The sequence below is a fragment of the Lagenorhynchus albirostris genome, chromosome 1, assembly GCF_949774975.1.
Source record: "Lagenorhynchus albirostris chromosome 1, mLagAlb1.1, whole genome shotgun sequence".
Taxonomy (NCBI): Eukaryota; Metazoa; Chordata; class Mammalia; order Artiodactyla; family Delphinidae; genus Lagenorhynchus; species Lagenorhynchus albirostris.
Genome location: NC_083095.1, coordinates 12,419,146 through 12,434,270, shown reverse-complemented (window position 1 = coordinate 12,434,270; position 15,125 = coordinate 12,419,146). Strand labels below are relative to the sequence as shown.

The 15,125-nt window shown below is 49.5% G+C and overlaps 1 protein-coding gene across 3 annotated transcripts in view; it reads right to left on the bottom strand.

Moving 5' to 3' along the window:
• Positions 1-352: 352 nt before the first annotated feature.
• FBLN5 (fibulin 5) overlaps positions 353-15,125 on the bottom strand; it is an 83,150-nt gene continuing 68,377 nt past the window's right edge. For all 3 annotated transcript variants that reach the window (XM_060165861.1, XM_060165851.1, XM_060165871.1), the window contains 4 exons: positions 14,161-14,283; positions 12,965-13,091; positions 9,111-9,306; positions 353-1,332 (listed from right to left, as the gene is read on the bottom strand). In XM_060165861.1, the coding sequence (XP_060021844.1) occupies positions 1,171-1,332; positions 9,111-9,306; positions 12,965-13,091; positions 14,161-14,283 (608 nt within the window). In that variant the 3' untranslated portion in view covers positions 353-1,170. The remainder of the gene's footprint in view (positions 1,333-9,110; positions 9,307-12,964; positions 13,092-14,160; positions 14,284-15,125) is intronic.

Here is a 15,125-nt window from a genome sequence, read left to right as displayed (position 1 = left end):
TCAGGTTTTCTTCTAGAAAGCTCCACTGGTTATCTACTACGCAGTCAGGGATGAGGGCCACTGATTTAAAGTAACTTGATACATTCCTGTTCTGGAAAAGTACCTGGAAATAATCTACATCACGGGGGGTTGTTTGCTGTCTTCCAATTGAACGGAATAAGGTTCAGGCTTCATGCTTTCCCCTCCCTCCTCCAGCACCATTTCTCTCCCCACCCTCACTCCTTATCATGTTGTTGACAATGATCTCACTCTCCAGAGAGCTTTTCAAGCCAGTACACAATAAACTAAAGAGAACAAGAACCAACCCCAAATGCTCAATCATCTATGATGTCAAAATGAACCAAACACAAGATCTCTTCAAATATTTAATCAGTTTGGAGACCTCTGCCTTCCAACCCAGTTGTGTAAAAATTCTAAAGGAAGCATGATGAAGGGGTCCTCAAAGAAAACGTTGGGCTAAAATGGAGAGGAGACTGGGTTTGGGAAGACAGAACATAACACGTGCCTTAAGGCCTTTTGAAGGAATTCTACCGTGGATTAAAAAAAAAAAAAATACTCAAATGAACAAGAAAGGATTAAACAGTTATACAGATTTAAGGACAACTAAAACTTCTTTTATGGCTGAAAATACCAGACATGGCTTTGAAATAGACTCTTTAAAAACCCTTAGATCCTGCTGTGGTTTCTTTCCATAGCCTTCTCTGTACATGCAAGAAGCAAGCTAGCTACACCCAGCATCCCCAGGAGCATTTTGGGCCTTGGCAAAGAAGCAATCAGCGAGAGATAGAAAGAAGGCCTGGAGGAGGTGAGAGGAAGCGGTTCACAGTTTTTGAACGTGGACTCAGACCCCAGCCAACCTAATCTATTTTCTTTGAAAAATATGGAAATAAACTGAAGGCCTTGAAAAATCACCGTCAATCTCAGGTTAGGGTGCCAATGGTAATGCTTTTTGATAACTGTGTCATAGCAACTGGGGAAGCATGTCCTTCAAAGTGACGGGATGGGGTTTATAATAATACAGGCGTGGTCAGGACTCGGGGCTGACTCCCCAGGAGACATTCGGCAGGAAGGGCATCACGTCTTTCTCGCTCTCATTCTCCCTCTGGTTCCTTCGCTTCTCCTGTCCCTTGGTGCTGTTGAGAGGCAGTGTCAGAGGCTCCAGCCCAGGGCTCAGAACGGGTACTGAGACACGTATATCCGCAGTCGGATCACGGAGCTGCCTCTGAAGTTGATGACGGTGTTGACAGTGATCATTTCCAAGTCCAGCTGTATTTCCCGGGGCCCTTTGATGGGGCGTGTCATCACCAGGGTGGCACTGATGGGGCCTGTTTGCTGTGGACGGAACCGGGGATACCAGTTAGAGAAAGTCTGACTGGCTTAAGGAACCAGGGTGAGCCTGACCCCAGAAGCTGTTGAACAATGGCAGAGAGGGTGAGGAAAGCTGTCCGTCAGGAGACGTGGCCTCTGGGACAGTCACCAAAGCGGAAGGCCAGGTGGTCTGGCCACAGCCGGCCTCTGTGGCCCCAATCGGGGCGCTCCTCTTTGCCCACTGCTGGCAGACAGCCATCCCTCGATGCCAGGCTCTTCCCCCGACTTCGTTCATGCTCCACCTTGCTTCTCCCTGCTGTCCCTTCAGGTCCCACCTGAAATATCACCTCCCCGGAGGAGCTTCTGTGCTTTCCCCCATCTAATTCAGGTCCCTCTGACCCTCTGCCAGTGCACCCTCTCCTCCGCCTAAGAAGGAAGGTGTTCGTTACCATGTGTCATAGTCCACGCTAGACTATGAACTCTGTAAGAGCAAGGACCGGGGGCAGGTTTTGCACCCCTGAACCCCCCAGCACCCAGCACGGTGTCTAGCATGTGGTTAAGTGTTCAGTGACTGTATCTCAAATGAAAGAATGAATAATTGTCCAAGCTAACTACGTGACTCAGGGCTGTCACTTCACTTCTCTGTGCCTCGTCTCTAAAATGAGGGTTTGTACCAGATCAGTAGTTCCCAAGTAAACAGCTCCAAAGCACCTGGGACACTTTTTAAACTAACAATTCCAGGGGCCGATTCTAGGATTTTCTGCTTCAGTGGATTTTTCGATGATGCCTGGAGAAGTGTGACCTGTTTACCAGCCTCCAGGTGGTTCTGAGCGTAGCCCCTGCTGGGGGTCCCAGCTGGACACTCTGCACTCACCTACAGCTTCACCACTCTGTGACCCTCTCGCTGTGGTCCTGATAACTTCATGTGAGCTTTTTTCCTCCTCTGAATCTTTTTCTGAAGCTTTCAAGGAGGTAAGGAGAGAGGACTGACATAACTGAGCTTCCGCCCTGTGTGAGGCGCTCTTCCGGCCACTTTTATGTATATGTGCTTATTTAATCCCCATAAAAGCTCTGAGAGTCCTGGCTACTCAAAGTGTGGTCCCTGGACCAGCATCATCGGCATCATCAGGGTGCTTATGAGAAATGCAGGATCTCAGGCCCCCCTAAGACCCACTGAGCCAGAATCTGGAGCTTAACACAATCTGCAGGTGATTCATGGGCCCATTAACAATTGAAAGGTGCTCATCTAAAAGCACAGGACCCAGGCTGGGGAACCTAACTGCCATACTAAAGGTATGTCTCATTATTTCTGTTTTTCACTGTTCCTTGTGAACTGAGGCTCCATGAGTTAAGTCATTGCTTAGGGTCACTCGATCAGTCAGGGGCAGAGACAAGGGATACCATTCTGGTGCTTTTGTCTGACTCCAAACCCCAGGCCTTTTTTACTGCACAACAATTATCAGAAAAGACTGATGCGTATTTTACTTCTTCCTAGCACTGCCCTGAAGGACAGATGCTTGGGGTCGGGGGTCAGTGTAACGGCCAGAGAGTGGGTCCCTGGAAAGGAAATAGCATAAGGGAACAGGACATCTGGATAATCCCTTCCTACAAGCTGCAGAGTCCAATGCTGTGCCCAGAAACTGAAAGCAACAAGCTCTGCAAAATCAAGAAACTTGGCTTCTTTAAAGCCACACCAGGCATTTTATCTGTCTCCTTGAAGGGAGGGCTCCCCATAAAGTTCTGGACAGCCCCAAGAGCTGCCACAGGTAGGACAAGGGCAGGGCGGGCAGACAGGTGTCACCCAGGTAGTGGGACCTCCCCTGGGCTATCAGCAGCTTTACAGCCACGCCATTTCCTCTTGGCATCAGCTCCCTCCATTCCCGTCAGCATCCGCGCAATTGACACCCTCTCACGCAGAGTATCGCTAGCACTTCCTTGTCAACTCTTGCAAAACCTCGGAGCCCTGGGCCAGGACTTCAGAGGGTACAGCCAAACAGGGAAATGCCCAGGACATTTACATATACAAATACCTCACCAGCTTTCACTGTTTGCATGAACAAAGGCCAGGAGCTGAGGACCCTGAGCTGAGGGCGGGCCTCTGGAGGGAGAGCTGCAGAGGCTGGGACGGGGAATGGAACAGCTGGAAACTTCTCAGTTGTCCCTTTGGGCTGTCCTTGTAAATGTCTCCAGAGTGTGAGAGCATCGTTGCCTCTCCTATTTGGAAGTAATCTTAGAGCTCAGACAGTCTGATCCCCACCAGGGTCAGATCTACAGCAGCCTGAGAAAGGCCTGCCCACAAGCACTCAGAGGACTTAAGTGCCTGCCAAGACAGCTAAGGACCGACATCTCCACTCCTCACTGGGCTTTTAGGGCAGAGCCAGGCATTAATGAAATAGGCCTCCCAAGAGGCTCTCGTCATTGGTGGACTTGGTGGTCACTGGTACAAAGTGATGACGGTGACGGTGATGGTGGTTGATACTAGGCATTTGGTTATGACCTTGCATACATCCCTTATTTAATCCTCATAACCCTATAAAGTAAGTAGGTTAAGTACACTAGCACATGGTACTAGAGCATCTGACTCCAGAAATCAAGCTTCTAGCCACTAAGCTGTACGATAAGGTCTCAAGTGTCTCTCAATTTCCTGACGTCCCGTGGCACTCGCTCTAGTTGAGAATCACTCCTTTGCATTGTAAATGTTTGCCTGGTTGTTTTCCCCTCCCTACCACAGTGTGGATTCCTGGGGGCAGAGGCCACATCCTGTTTGTCCCTAAACTCTCAATGCCTGACTCAGAGCTGCACATGCAGCGGTGCTGAATTAACCTCCATGACAGAAGAAGGAGTGAGTGACTGAATGCCTGTGAAGCTGCCCGCATGGGAGTAGCTTGCAAACAGCCCACCCGCTGTCTGGCGGTCTGTCTTCCGTGGCCCTGCTCCTACACACGCTCGGGTCTGTTGAGTCAACTCGCGGGATGGCACTGTCTGACATGGGGCAAGCAGCCAGGCCACAGCAAGTCAGCTTCCCTTGGCCCGGCCACGTGATCCCCGTGCACTTGGCCACAGCCTGTACCCTGTGACCGTGCTCCTTCTTCTGGCCCTACTTGTGTCCCTAAGTCACCTGGCCAAAGCCAATCACCAGTCCTCTGTCCAGGGCTCAGTGTGAGACAGATCGCCAACGGGGCTCATGAAAGGGACATGCGCCTGCATATGCACCTGTGCATTTGTGTGCACGTGTGCATACCTGTACCTATGCATACAAGCAAGTGTGTGTGCATGTGAGTGTGTGTGCATGAGAGTGTGTGTGCATGACTGAGTGTGCATTTGGTGGGTGTAGCTGTGCATACCTGTGTGTGTGTGTGTGTGTGTGTGTGCACGCGTGTGCATGCATGTGTGGGTTTGTATGCATGTGGCTTGCCTGCTGTGTGAAAGGAAGCTCTTCCCAGGTGCTCGTAATACTGTCAGTGACTCTCAGGGTGGCAGAGCCTGAAGAGCCGTCAAGCCCCACCCCTCACAGGATGCTCCAGTCCCTTGAGCATCTCTGGCCTCTCCAGGGCCCAGCAGCCCACAAACTCTTAACAACAGTAGCAGCAGCAGCAGAAACGATGCTATCGATACAATCGTAACTAATGCTTATTGGACACTTTCTATTGTGATCAGATGTTAAGGTAGACTTTTCTTGTTACCTCAATCTCGGCTGAGACCCCAAAGCTAGGAAAGTAGGTGAAGATACCCTGCATCCTAAAGAGAAATGGGAGCATATGTACAGATACTGGTGGTAGACTGCCCGAGTTCGAATCTTGCTCTGGGGCTTCCTAGCTGTGAGATCTCCACAAGTTACTTCGCCTCCCTGTGCCTCAGTGCTCTCATCTGTAAAGTCGGGAAGGTCAAGCAGGCCCCAGAGTACAGGATTGTGGTGAAGATGAAAGGAGTGAGACATGAAAAGTCCTTGGAGTATGTCCGGCCCCGTACAGGATTTGCTGCCAGCGCTGTCTGTGTAGTTCCTGTTGCTGTTGTTATACGATAGAAGTGTATTAAACACTTACCAGCCCCAAAATCAAGCAAGAGGGGCTTTCACTGCGGGTCCCTTGACATTAAAGGATGCAGAGAGCAGCATCAGATTTCCCCGGAGAAGTCTAGGGAAGAGAGCCCCAGAGCTGCCTTGCACCACGGGGAGGAGACGGGGCTGCAGGGGAGCGGCTGTTGGTGTCCTGAAGGCCCCGTGTAAGGTCTGCCCGCCAGCGTGAGGCAACACACACACACACACACACACACACACACACACACACACACTTTCTGAGAGAGGTTTGCGGTGACAAGCAGCCAACTAGAGGCCCTAGCCCACATCTGGGAATGGTCAGTGCAAAGTCCTCAGGGAAATCTCCAAAGAACCCACAAAGCATCCCATTAAAGCAAGAGCATTTGGGCTGTGCCCCAGAGAGAGGAAGAAGGCCTGCCTACAATGGCCCCATCCCTCCTAACCACGCCCCTTCCACCATCTGCATCCCCAAAACCCTGGAGGAGGAGCCAGGGCAGCACGGTCGGTGTGGGGAGGGGAAGAGGAAGGCAGTACAGAGGCCAAGCTGGCGGGTGGGGGGGGAAGGGGGAGGGGGAGGGGAGGGGAGGGGAGGGGGAGGGGAGGGGGATGGGGTGCGGGGTGGAACTTTACACTGAAGGAGAGACTGGGTAGTTGAAGTTTCCACGTAAAGCAGCTGGTTTGATAAAAACAGCCGTTCTGTTCTCCAGGCACTGTGCTAAGTAGATGATCTCATCCAATCCTAAAGTAGATACTGTCATTATCCCCTCTTTACAGATGAGGAAACTGAGGCTCAGAGAAGTTAGGTAACCTGCCCAAGGTCATACGGTTGGTAAGTTATAGAACGCAAACGAGGCAGGTCAGCCTGTCTCCAGAGCCGACATTGGAATGACTCCGTGGGGCCTCCTGAGGAGGGCACTGCAGCTTTGCACAGCTTGGAAAGGGAAAGCCCTGCTTCCTCCAACAGATTTCTGTCTTCCTGGCCCCATGCCCTGTGGCGTCACAGGGCCCCTGCACCGAGCCTGTTTTCTCTTCCCAGGGGCAGCCTTCGAGATCTTTCCAGCCAGGATCCACCTCCCCATCCCTAAGTTCCTTCAGCCATTCCCAGGGCAGGTCTATGTTCCCTCACCCTCTTCGTGTCCTGACAACCTCATCTGAATAAATACTAAAGAATTAGGGCCCTTCTCAATGTTCTCAGAGAGAGAGCAAAACACATACAGCTCAAAGTTTTGTGAGTTTCAAGGGTCCCCTAGTCGCTGTGACAATCCAGGCACTAGAGGAAGCTGCCAGGAAGGGGCCCTCCCACGTGTTCACTCCACCTGTAGCAGAAGACAATCTTCTTCCCACCCTTCCCCCGCCCCCACACACACACCATTGTGGTGTAGCTCTTACAAGTCAGCCTCACAGGGAACATTTGGGTCTAGGGAATTTTAGGAGGTGGTGACCTGGGAGTGAAATCTTGCCAAGACAAGGCCACTTCCTGCAGATCCTCTATTCTGCTGGGGGGTGGGTGGGGGGGGGGGTGGAAGGGTAACCGGAAGCAGGTAATGTGGGTGATGGTATTTTAAATCCCCAAGAGGGGCATCTCTGTGCCCTGTGATTGGGACCCACTGTGTCTGTACAAATGACAGAGGCCAGATTAGAGAATCCTGGTGGGCTAGGCTTATGCTCGGGGGGGGGGGGGGGCGTCGGGGGGTGGAAAGCCCCCAGAGGCTCAGGCAGGTGGGCTGTGCTGGGTGGCTATGGCTTACGGGTTTGAGGAAAGGACTGACAGAGGCGCAGCTCATCTTTTTCATCTTGAGAAGTTCCTCTATCCTCAACTCATTCCATCTTCTTCCAAAGCCCTTGACCTAACTACACTGATCTACAGAGGCTGGGTCCACAGGTATGTTATCACACATGACCCAGCCCTGTTAGGGTCTTGCCAAAAACGTATTAGTGAGGAAACAGGCACGATACCAGCTCCTGGGGCCTTTTCTAATCTGTTTTAATCCTGCTTCTGAGACCTCTCTGTTTTCCGACAGTCCCAGCACCAGAGGCAAGGACTGGAAGATTCTGCCCCGGGGCTGGGGAGAGGGCAGGGAAAGATCTCAGATATGTGGTTCCCTCACAGGCCAGTGGGCTGTGTCCCATGAAAGTGTGTAAACTTCTGAGTCTAGCGCCCCACAGGGACCCTGGAAGACCACATACTGTATTCGTTAGTAATGCAGATTCCTAGGCTGAATCATGGCCCCCAGAGTATCAGGTCTTAATCCCTGGAACCTGTAAATGTTATAAGGAAAAGGGATCTTTGCAGACATGATGAAGTTAAGGATCTGGTCACGGGGAGATTATCCTGGATTACCCGGATAGGCCCTCAACCCAGTCACTGTCAATTCTAAGAGACAGAGGGAGATTTGATACACACGGAAGAGGAGGAGTCTCTGTCACAATGTGACAAGGGATGCAGAGATTGGAGTGATGTGGTCACAAGCCAAGAAATGCTGGCAGTCACCAGAAACTGGAAGAGATAAGGAATGGATTCTCCCCTGGAGCCTCCAGAGGGAGCATGGCCCTGCTGACATCTTGATTTCAGGGCAGTGAAAATGACTTCAGACTTTTGGCTTCCAGAATAAATTTCTGTTGTCTTAAGCCACCACGTTAATGGCAATCTGTTACAGCAGCCACTGGAAACGGACACACTAGGCCTTAGCCCCCATCTTCTGAAATAGATTCTCTAGAGAGGACGCTCTGGAATTCCTTTTTTCAACAAGTACCCAAATTCACACTGAAATGTGAAAAACATCGCTCTAAGCCAGGGGGCTGTAAAGACAAGTGATCACCCCAGAGGTTGCAGGAGGTGAAGCTCAATAATAGAAATGGTACAGTATTGGGTGTATGTAATTTACAAAGAAGCAAATCTATTTTAGGGTGTGTGCTCTAATTTTTTTCCCGATATGGATAAGCTGGTGCTGCCCCATCGAACTCTCTATGATGACAGAATTATTCTATATCTGAGTTAATACAGCAGCCACCTGTGGCTACTGAGCCCTTGAAATGTGGATAGTGCAACAGAAGAACCTAATTTTTAACTTTACTTCATTTCCATTAGTTTAAACTTAAAGAGCCACGCGGCCACCGTGTTGGACAGCGCAGGTTACAGCCCACTTCTGTGAGGAATGCCTTTAAGTTCACTGCCATGGATGTGCCACGAGGGCAGGGATTCAGGACTGTTTTGTTCACTAGAAGTCCTTCTAGTTTCTAGAAGGCCATAGTAGGTACTTGATGAGTATTTGTCAAATGAGTGGATGGAAAAAAATGGATATGTGAATTCCTCTCCCACAGGATTGCAGGAGGAATCCGAAGAAGAATATACATATGTAGATTACAGATACAGATATATCTATATAAATATAACTGAATCACTTTGCTGTACACCTGAAACTAACACGACATTGTAAATTAACTATACTACAATTTTTTTTTTAATGGTTAAAAAAAAGAAAAAAGAAGAATTGCAGGAGGAAAGAGACCTACAATTGCATCTTGGCCTGATTTCTCACTGCAGGTGAGGGTTCTGAGGCTCACAGAGGAGAAGCAACTTTCGCAAGACCACACAGAAAGTGAGAGGAGCCAGGACATTGGAGTCTGACTCACATCCGCTTCCCTCTCCTGCCTTTACACCTGCCCCTCCTGGCTGCACTCTGGCCTATTTCTAGAAGCATGTTCCAGGCTAGACAACAGAACACCTTGTTGAAGATGGTGACCATCACTCAGCACCCCTTCTTACCCGCATATAGAATTCTCTGCCCTCATTCCCAGACTTGATCTGGAAAATGTAATAAGCCCCAGGGTAGCGGGTCGTTGCTTGCATTTGGAAGATGTCAGCAGGAACAGAGCGTCCAGACACCACGTCCATATCCCGGTACAAGATGGTGAAGGGCTGGTCTCTGCAGCCAGGATTCTCAGCGGGACACATACAGCGGCTGTCGGAAAGGGAAATCATGTGAGAACTCAGGAAATCCTTTCCAGATGCTGGATGTGCCTACTTCCTCGCTTAAAACACTGAAAAGAAAAAAAAGAAAAAAAAAAAGAAAAAAAAAACACTGAAAAGGAGGCCACCCCATTTTCACCATCCAAATGCTGTAACTGTAGAGGCTCTCTACTCCCGGCTCCGGTCTAAAAGCTCTCCAGCATGTAGGTGAGCTCTCTGTTTCCTAGAGAATGGCCTGTTCTGGCCAGTCAGCTATTCTTGCTACTAGAGCATAAACCTGAGATGTCTGGTTTTCAGAACACTGGGGACATCCTCTAATGCACTTCACATTTGTCACATATTTAGTCAGAAAAATGGACTGCATAGCCTTTCACTTCCCCAGCCATCCATACTCATTGAGAAATTTTAAAAGTGAGAAAGTACATTAGACTGACACGTCTTGAGTGGTCACTCTACATTTTCTATTGCACTTACCCCAGTCTGTGTGGAATATAATTCAATATTTTCTTTCTCTAAACAAGCACTCAGAACTCACTGTGTATAAGATACAACATTAGGACATGACTTTAAGATGTTAGGACATTATTGCAACAATAAATAAGATCCTGATCTTAAATTCACTCTCTAACAGGTGAAATAAATCACAGACACAAATACTTCTAATACAAAGCATCTAATTTGTAACACTAGTAATAGCATTATCATAGTATGAAGTTGAGTCATTACCAAGGTATGCCTGTTATAGACACCCCTTGATTTATCCCTAAGCACCCCCGTCTCTCACCTCATCCCTGAGACTCCCCCTAGGGGGTCAGAGTGCAGAACAAGATAAGAACATCTGTTGATCTATGCCTTGGTGGCCAAAACCGGGAGTAAGCCTTGCTGTGCTTCTGTCACTTTGCCTAACTTCCAATCTATCTTCGAAACCTATCAGTTCTACTTCTAAAATGTAGTCCAAATCCAACCACTCCATCTCCACTGTCAGTGCACTGTCTCACTCACTGTCTCACCTGGACCTCTGTGACAGCCTCCTGTGATGGAGTAGAAGGTACTCCCACTCCAATCTATTACGCCACAGGCAGAGTGCCCCTTGTGGAACGTAAGTCAGATTACGTCTCTATCCTGCTTCAAGGTTCTACAGTGGCACCCATCGCAACTTGGACAAAAACGGAACACACATTTCAGCCTCTAAAACCTCGTGGGGTCTGGTCTCTGTCAGTTTCTCTAACCTCCTCTTGGGTCACTGTCCATGTCGTTCACGAGGCTGCCATTTCTTCTGGTCCCTGAAGACATCAAGGTCACTCTTGTCTCATAGTCTTTGCACACACTGTTCCCTTTGCTCATCCACCCTCTGTTAACATCGACTCCCCTTTCCATTCCAGCCCAAGGGTCATTTCCTCAGAGGGGCTTTCGGATTATCCAGGCTAGACCAGGTCCAGCCTACTCTTTCATTTTGTAAATTTCTGTTCTTCCTGTTCACAGCCCCTGTTACCATCTATGATCATGGATTCATTATATGACCATTTGTTTACTGTCTTCTCCTCCACTAGCATAGGAGCAAACACCACAGCACCTGGGAGCAGATGTGGCACAGAACAGGAGCTCAACTAACCTTTCATAAGTGAATGTATGGAAAGAATTTTTAAAGTTCTGTTTTTTAAGGCTCCATCAAAATATCCAAGTCAAAATGTCCCGGGTGCCAAAATGGTCGCATTAAAATGTCACGTGTCACACAGAAAAGAATTGTTTCCTAAAAGAAGCTTGAAGGAGGGAGAGATGGCTCCTAGCTGAAGAGGATCACAGACAGCTGGGAGGGGTGACACTGGAGCTCAGATCTGAAAGATGGGGCAAATCTGTCCATGTGGCAATGGCAGGAATGCCTTGCATATGACAGAAAATGTGGGCATGGAAGCCAGAAGGCTGGACACTCTGCGGCATGGGTGAAGGTGAGAGCTGGTCCTGTTCAGGTTGGCGGGAGTGCAGGACACCTGAACGAGGAAATGAGCTGGATGGGGGTGGCTGGAGTGAAACTGGAATGGGGCCTGGAGACAGGGAGTCTCCCAGCGTTCTCAGTGGCTAGTTGGGAACCTCGCCAGTAACACCAGCTCAGTGCTGCAAGCTGCAGGTCAGGTCCCCACCACAGACAACAGTGGCCTGGAGAAACCCAGGGAGAACCAGGAATGGGAGCTGAGGGCAGCCTGAAGCTCTGCTCTGCTGCAAAGTGCCCTGGAACCAGAAATCAAAGAACTCTATTCTAAAGGCTACTTAGAAGCACAGCTCTTAGCAACAAGTGAAGACGTCTCTAAGGGACCGGCCTGTCCCTGCTTTGTCCTCTTCTGTCCAGCTTTTGATCAGAGCAGGAAGCACACTGGTAAGCTGTGGATTTCTCTTAGAAACTGCATCCCTAGAGGGAATGAATGATAGGCATGTCCATTCATCCCTTTATCTCCAGTGGGAGGGCTGGGCGATGCTCGGGGCATTTGACTGGAAGAGAGAAGGGCAGAAAAGACATCCATGCATGTGTGCATGTGAGTGTGTGTGTGTGTGTGTGCGCACACGCGCGCACATGGGCTGAGGAGGAACTCAGATGGTTAAATAGGAGCTAAAGAGAAGGAAAAGGAATTCCTAATACACCAGGGGCAGAAAAACACTGTCCTAGGGCATTCACCTTGTAGAGGTTGTCTTCAATTTAGTTCTCTCCTCAACTCTAATATTTGCCATCTGGTGACTTTGTAAAATCACTATTGTGGGACTTCCCTGGTGGTGTAGTAGTTAAGAATCCGCCTGCCAATGCAGGTTTGATCCCTGGTCCAGGAAGATCCCACAGACCGCAGAGTAACTAAGCCCCTGTGCCACAACTACTGAGCCTGCGTTCTAGAGCCTGCGAGCCACAACTACTGAGCCCACGTGCCACAGCTACTGAGTTTGTGTGCTGCAACTACTGAAGCCCGCATGCCTAGAGCCTGTGTTCTGCAACAAGAGAAGCCACCGCAACGAGAAGCCCGCACACTGCCACTAGAGAAAGCCCACGCGCAGCAACAAAAACCCAACTCAACCAAAAATAAATAAATAAATTTTAAAAGTCACTATTGTGACATCAAAAACTTGATTAGAGCAAGCTAGGTACCCTCGGTTATTGAGAACTCTCTATTGACCTCTCTAACCCCTCACTACTCCCAGCAAGGTCCAGGGAGACTGGAAGCATCCGTTTCACCTGGGGGCTTGTCTGCAAGGCTGAGTCTCGCATCACCCCAGGCCCACAGAATGAGCATCTGCCTGCTAACAAGATCCTGGCTGGTTCCTATGCACGTGACCTTTGAGAAGTCCAGCTCTAGAAGACTCTGTGTATCCAGAACAAAGTCACTAGAGAGAAAAGGAGGTTCATGAACGCTGCCTCTCCTTTTGGTTAGCTTTCTAGAAAATCTTCATATAGCTCTGGCATGAGTGGGGGAGTGGTAGAGAACAGTGTGTGTGTGTGTGTGTGTGTGTGTGTGTGTGTGTGTGTGTGTGTGTGTGTGTGTGTTGTGTAGTAGGCAGTAGGCCAGGTCTCCCAATGTCCTGGAGGTACACTCTCCTTTACACCACACTGGCAGCCTTCTGAACCAGGCCCCTCACCATGTTCCCATTTCCCAGGGGAAGCCATTACTTACTTATCGCTGATCCGCAGATAAGGCTCCTCGCAGCGGATGGGGTCAATGCACTTGAAGCCCCCTTGCAAATTGTAGCAAGTCTGCTGCAGGATGCACGTGTGGTTTCTGTGCTCACACTCATTGATGTCTGAAATGCACGGTAGACAGGAGGATGGTCACAGGCCAGATGGGTGGGAATGGCGAGGGGGGCTGCCTGGGTCTTTCTATAGAGCTATGCTAGCCAATAAGGCAGCCACTGGCCACACGTGGTCACTGAGCCCTTGAAATGTGGCTAGTCCAAACCGAGATGTGCTGTTGAAATGGAAACTATATACCAGATTTCGACGACTTAGTAAAACCAAAGAATGTAAAATACCTTATCAATAATTTTTATACTGAGTACATAGTGGAATGGTAATATTTTGGATATATTGCATAAATAAAATATGTTCTTAAAATTAATCTTGCCTGTTTCTTTTTACTGCTTTAATGTGACGAGGACATGTGACTGGGACATTTTAAATTACATATGTGGCTCACATTTGTAGCTCACAATATATTTCTACTGCCCGGCACTGCTGTGTGGAGAATTCTTGCTTAGTGTTTGGGTTAGGCAGGTTCAAGGAGCTGAAAATGAGTCTGTTGCTCAGCTACCAGCCTTCTCCACTTGCCCCAGTGAGTGGAGCATGGGAGGGAAATCATCTCAAACAGCCGATCTGGAGGAGACCCACCCCTTTCACAGACTGGGGTCCTGACCCTTGGAGGGACACAGCAGTTAGAGGTGAGAGGTATCCCCAGCGTCCATTCTCTAGGAAGTCAGTAGAGAAAAGCTGACCAGGCTTCCCTGCAGGGGCCATGAGAAAACCTGCTCATGGACCAGGGCCAGGCCATAAGATGTCCTGGTCGGGTCCGGAGCAGTCCCCAGAGGGGCCGCAGAGATCTGCCTGGGAGGGCACGACCAGCCACCTGTACCTCCAGAGTTCATTCCAGAAGCGAGAGTGGCCTTGTCCTTTCTGAGGCCAAAGGATGGATTGCAGGGCAGGAAGGCACCAACCCTGACATCCTGCCCAGAGCCTGCCACTCTGGGAGTCACCAGCACCCACTCACACCCTCACCTCTGCCACCTTCCCCAGGTGAAGACATCCAGGTGACCCCCCCGAGCCAGCCCCACCTCACACCTCCCCTCTGAACAGCCAGGTCCCTCTGAACAGCCTTACCCTGGCAGCTTCGGTTGTCATCCAGCAGAATGTACCCAGCTGGGCAGGAGCAGAAGTACGTGCCAGGCTGGTTCACACACTCATGTTGGCAGAGGAACTCAGAGAAGCTGCACTCGTCCATATCTGGGAGAGACAAGTTACACCTGCTATTTATAATCACAGACTACCCAGGGATGAGAGCTTAGTGCTATTTCAGCTTTATTTATTCCAGCTTCCACACTCTCCTGACACATAGGATAGCTTTACTGCCAAGAAGTTGCTAACTCACTTCTCGAACACTTCTGGTGACGGGGAGCTCACTACCTATCAAGGCTGCCCATTGATATCTGGACAGCTCTAATTGTTAGAAAATTCTCTCCTACATGGAGCTGGAATCTGTCTCCATCAAGCTTCTAACACCCTTTGTCTCTGGCTCAGCTACGTCATCTACTCATCACTGGCTCATTTTTGCTGTACAGGTGAATCCACCCTCCACCTCTGGAGGGGAGATTTGTTTGCCTGCTGGAGTTTTCTGGGTGCAGAGCTCTTCCCCCAGACCTAAAAACATTCACTGGCCCCAGTCTTCTGAAAGAGCAACTTTACCAGGGCTAACTCCCCTCTAATCTCCTGCAAGTTGAGAAACAATATTATTCCTAAAATTGCAACTAAAAGGGACATCTCCAGAAGGCCAGGGGGTGTGAATTATATTAAAACTCCAGGGACTTCCCTGGTGGTCCAGTGGTTAAGACTTCGCCTTCCAATGCAGGGGGTAAGGGTTTGATCCCTGGTCGGGGAGCTAAGGTCCCACATGACTCCCGGCCAAAAAACCAAAACATAAAACAGAAGCAATATTGTAACAAATTCAATAAAGACTTTAGAAATGGTCCACATCAAAAAAGTCTTTTAGAAAAAGCAAACAGGGCTTCCCTGGTGGCGCAGTGGTTGAGAATCTGCCTGCCAATGAAAGGGGAGACGGGTTCAAGCCC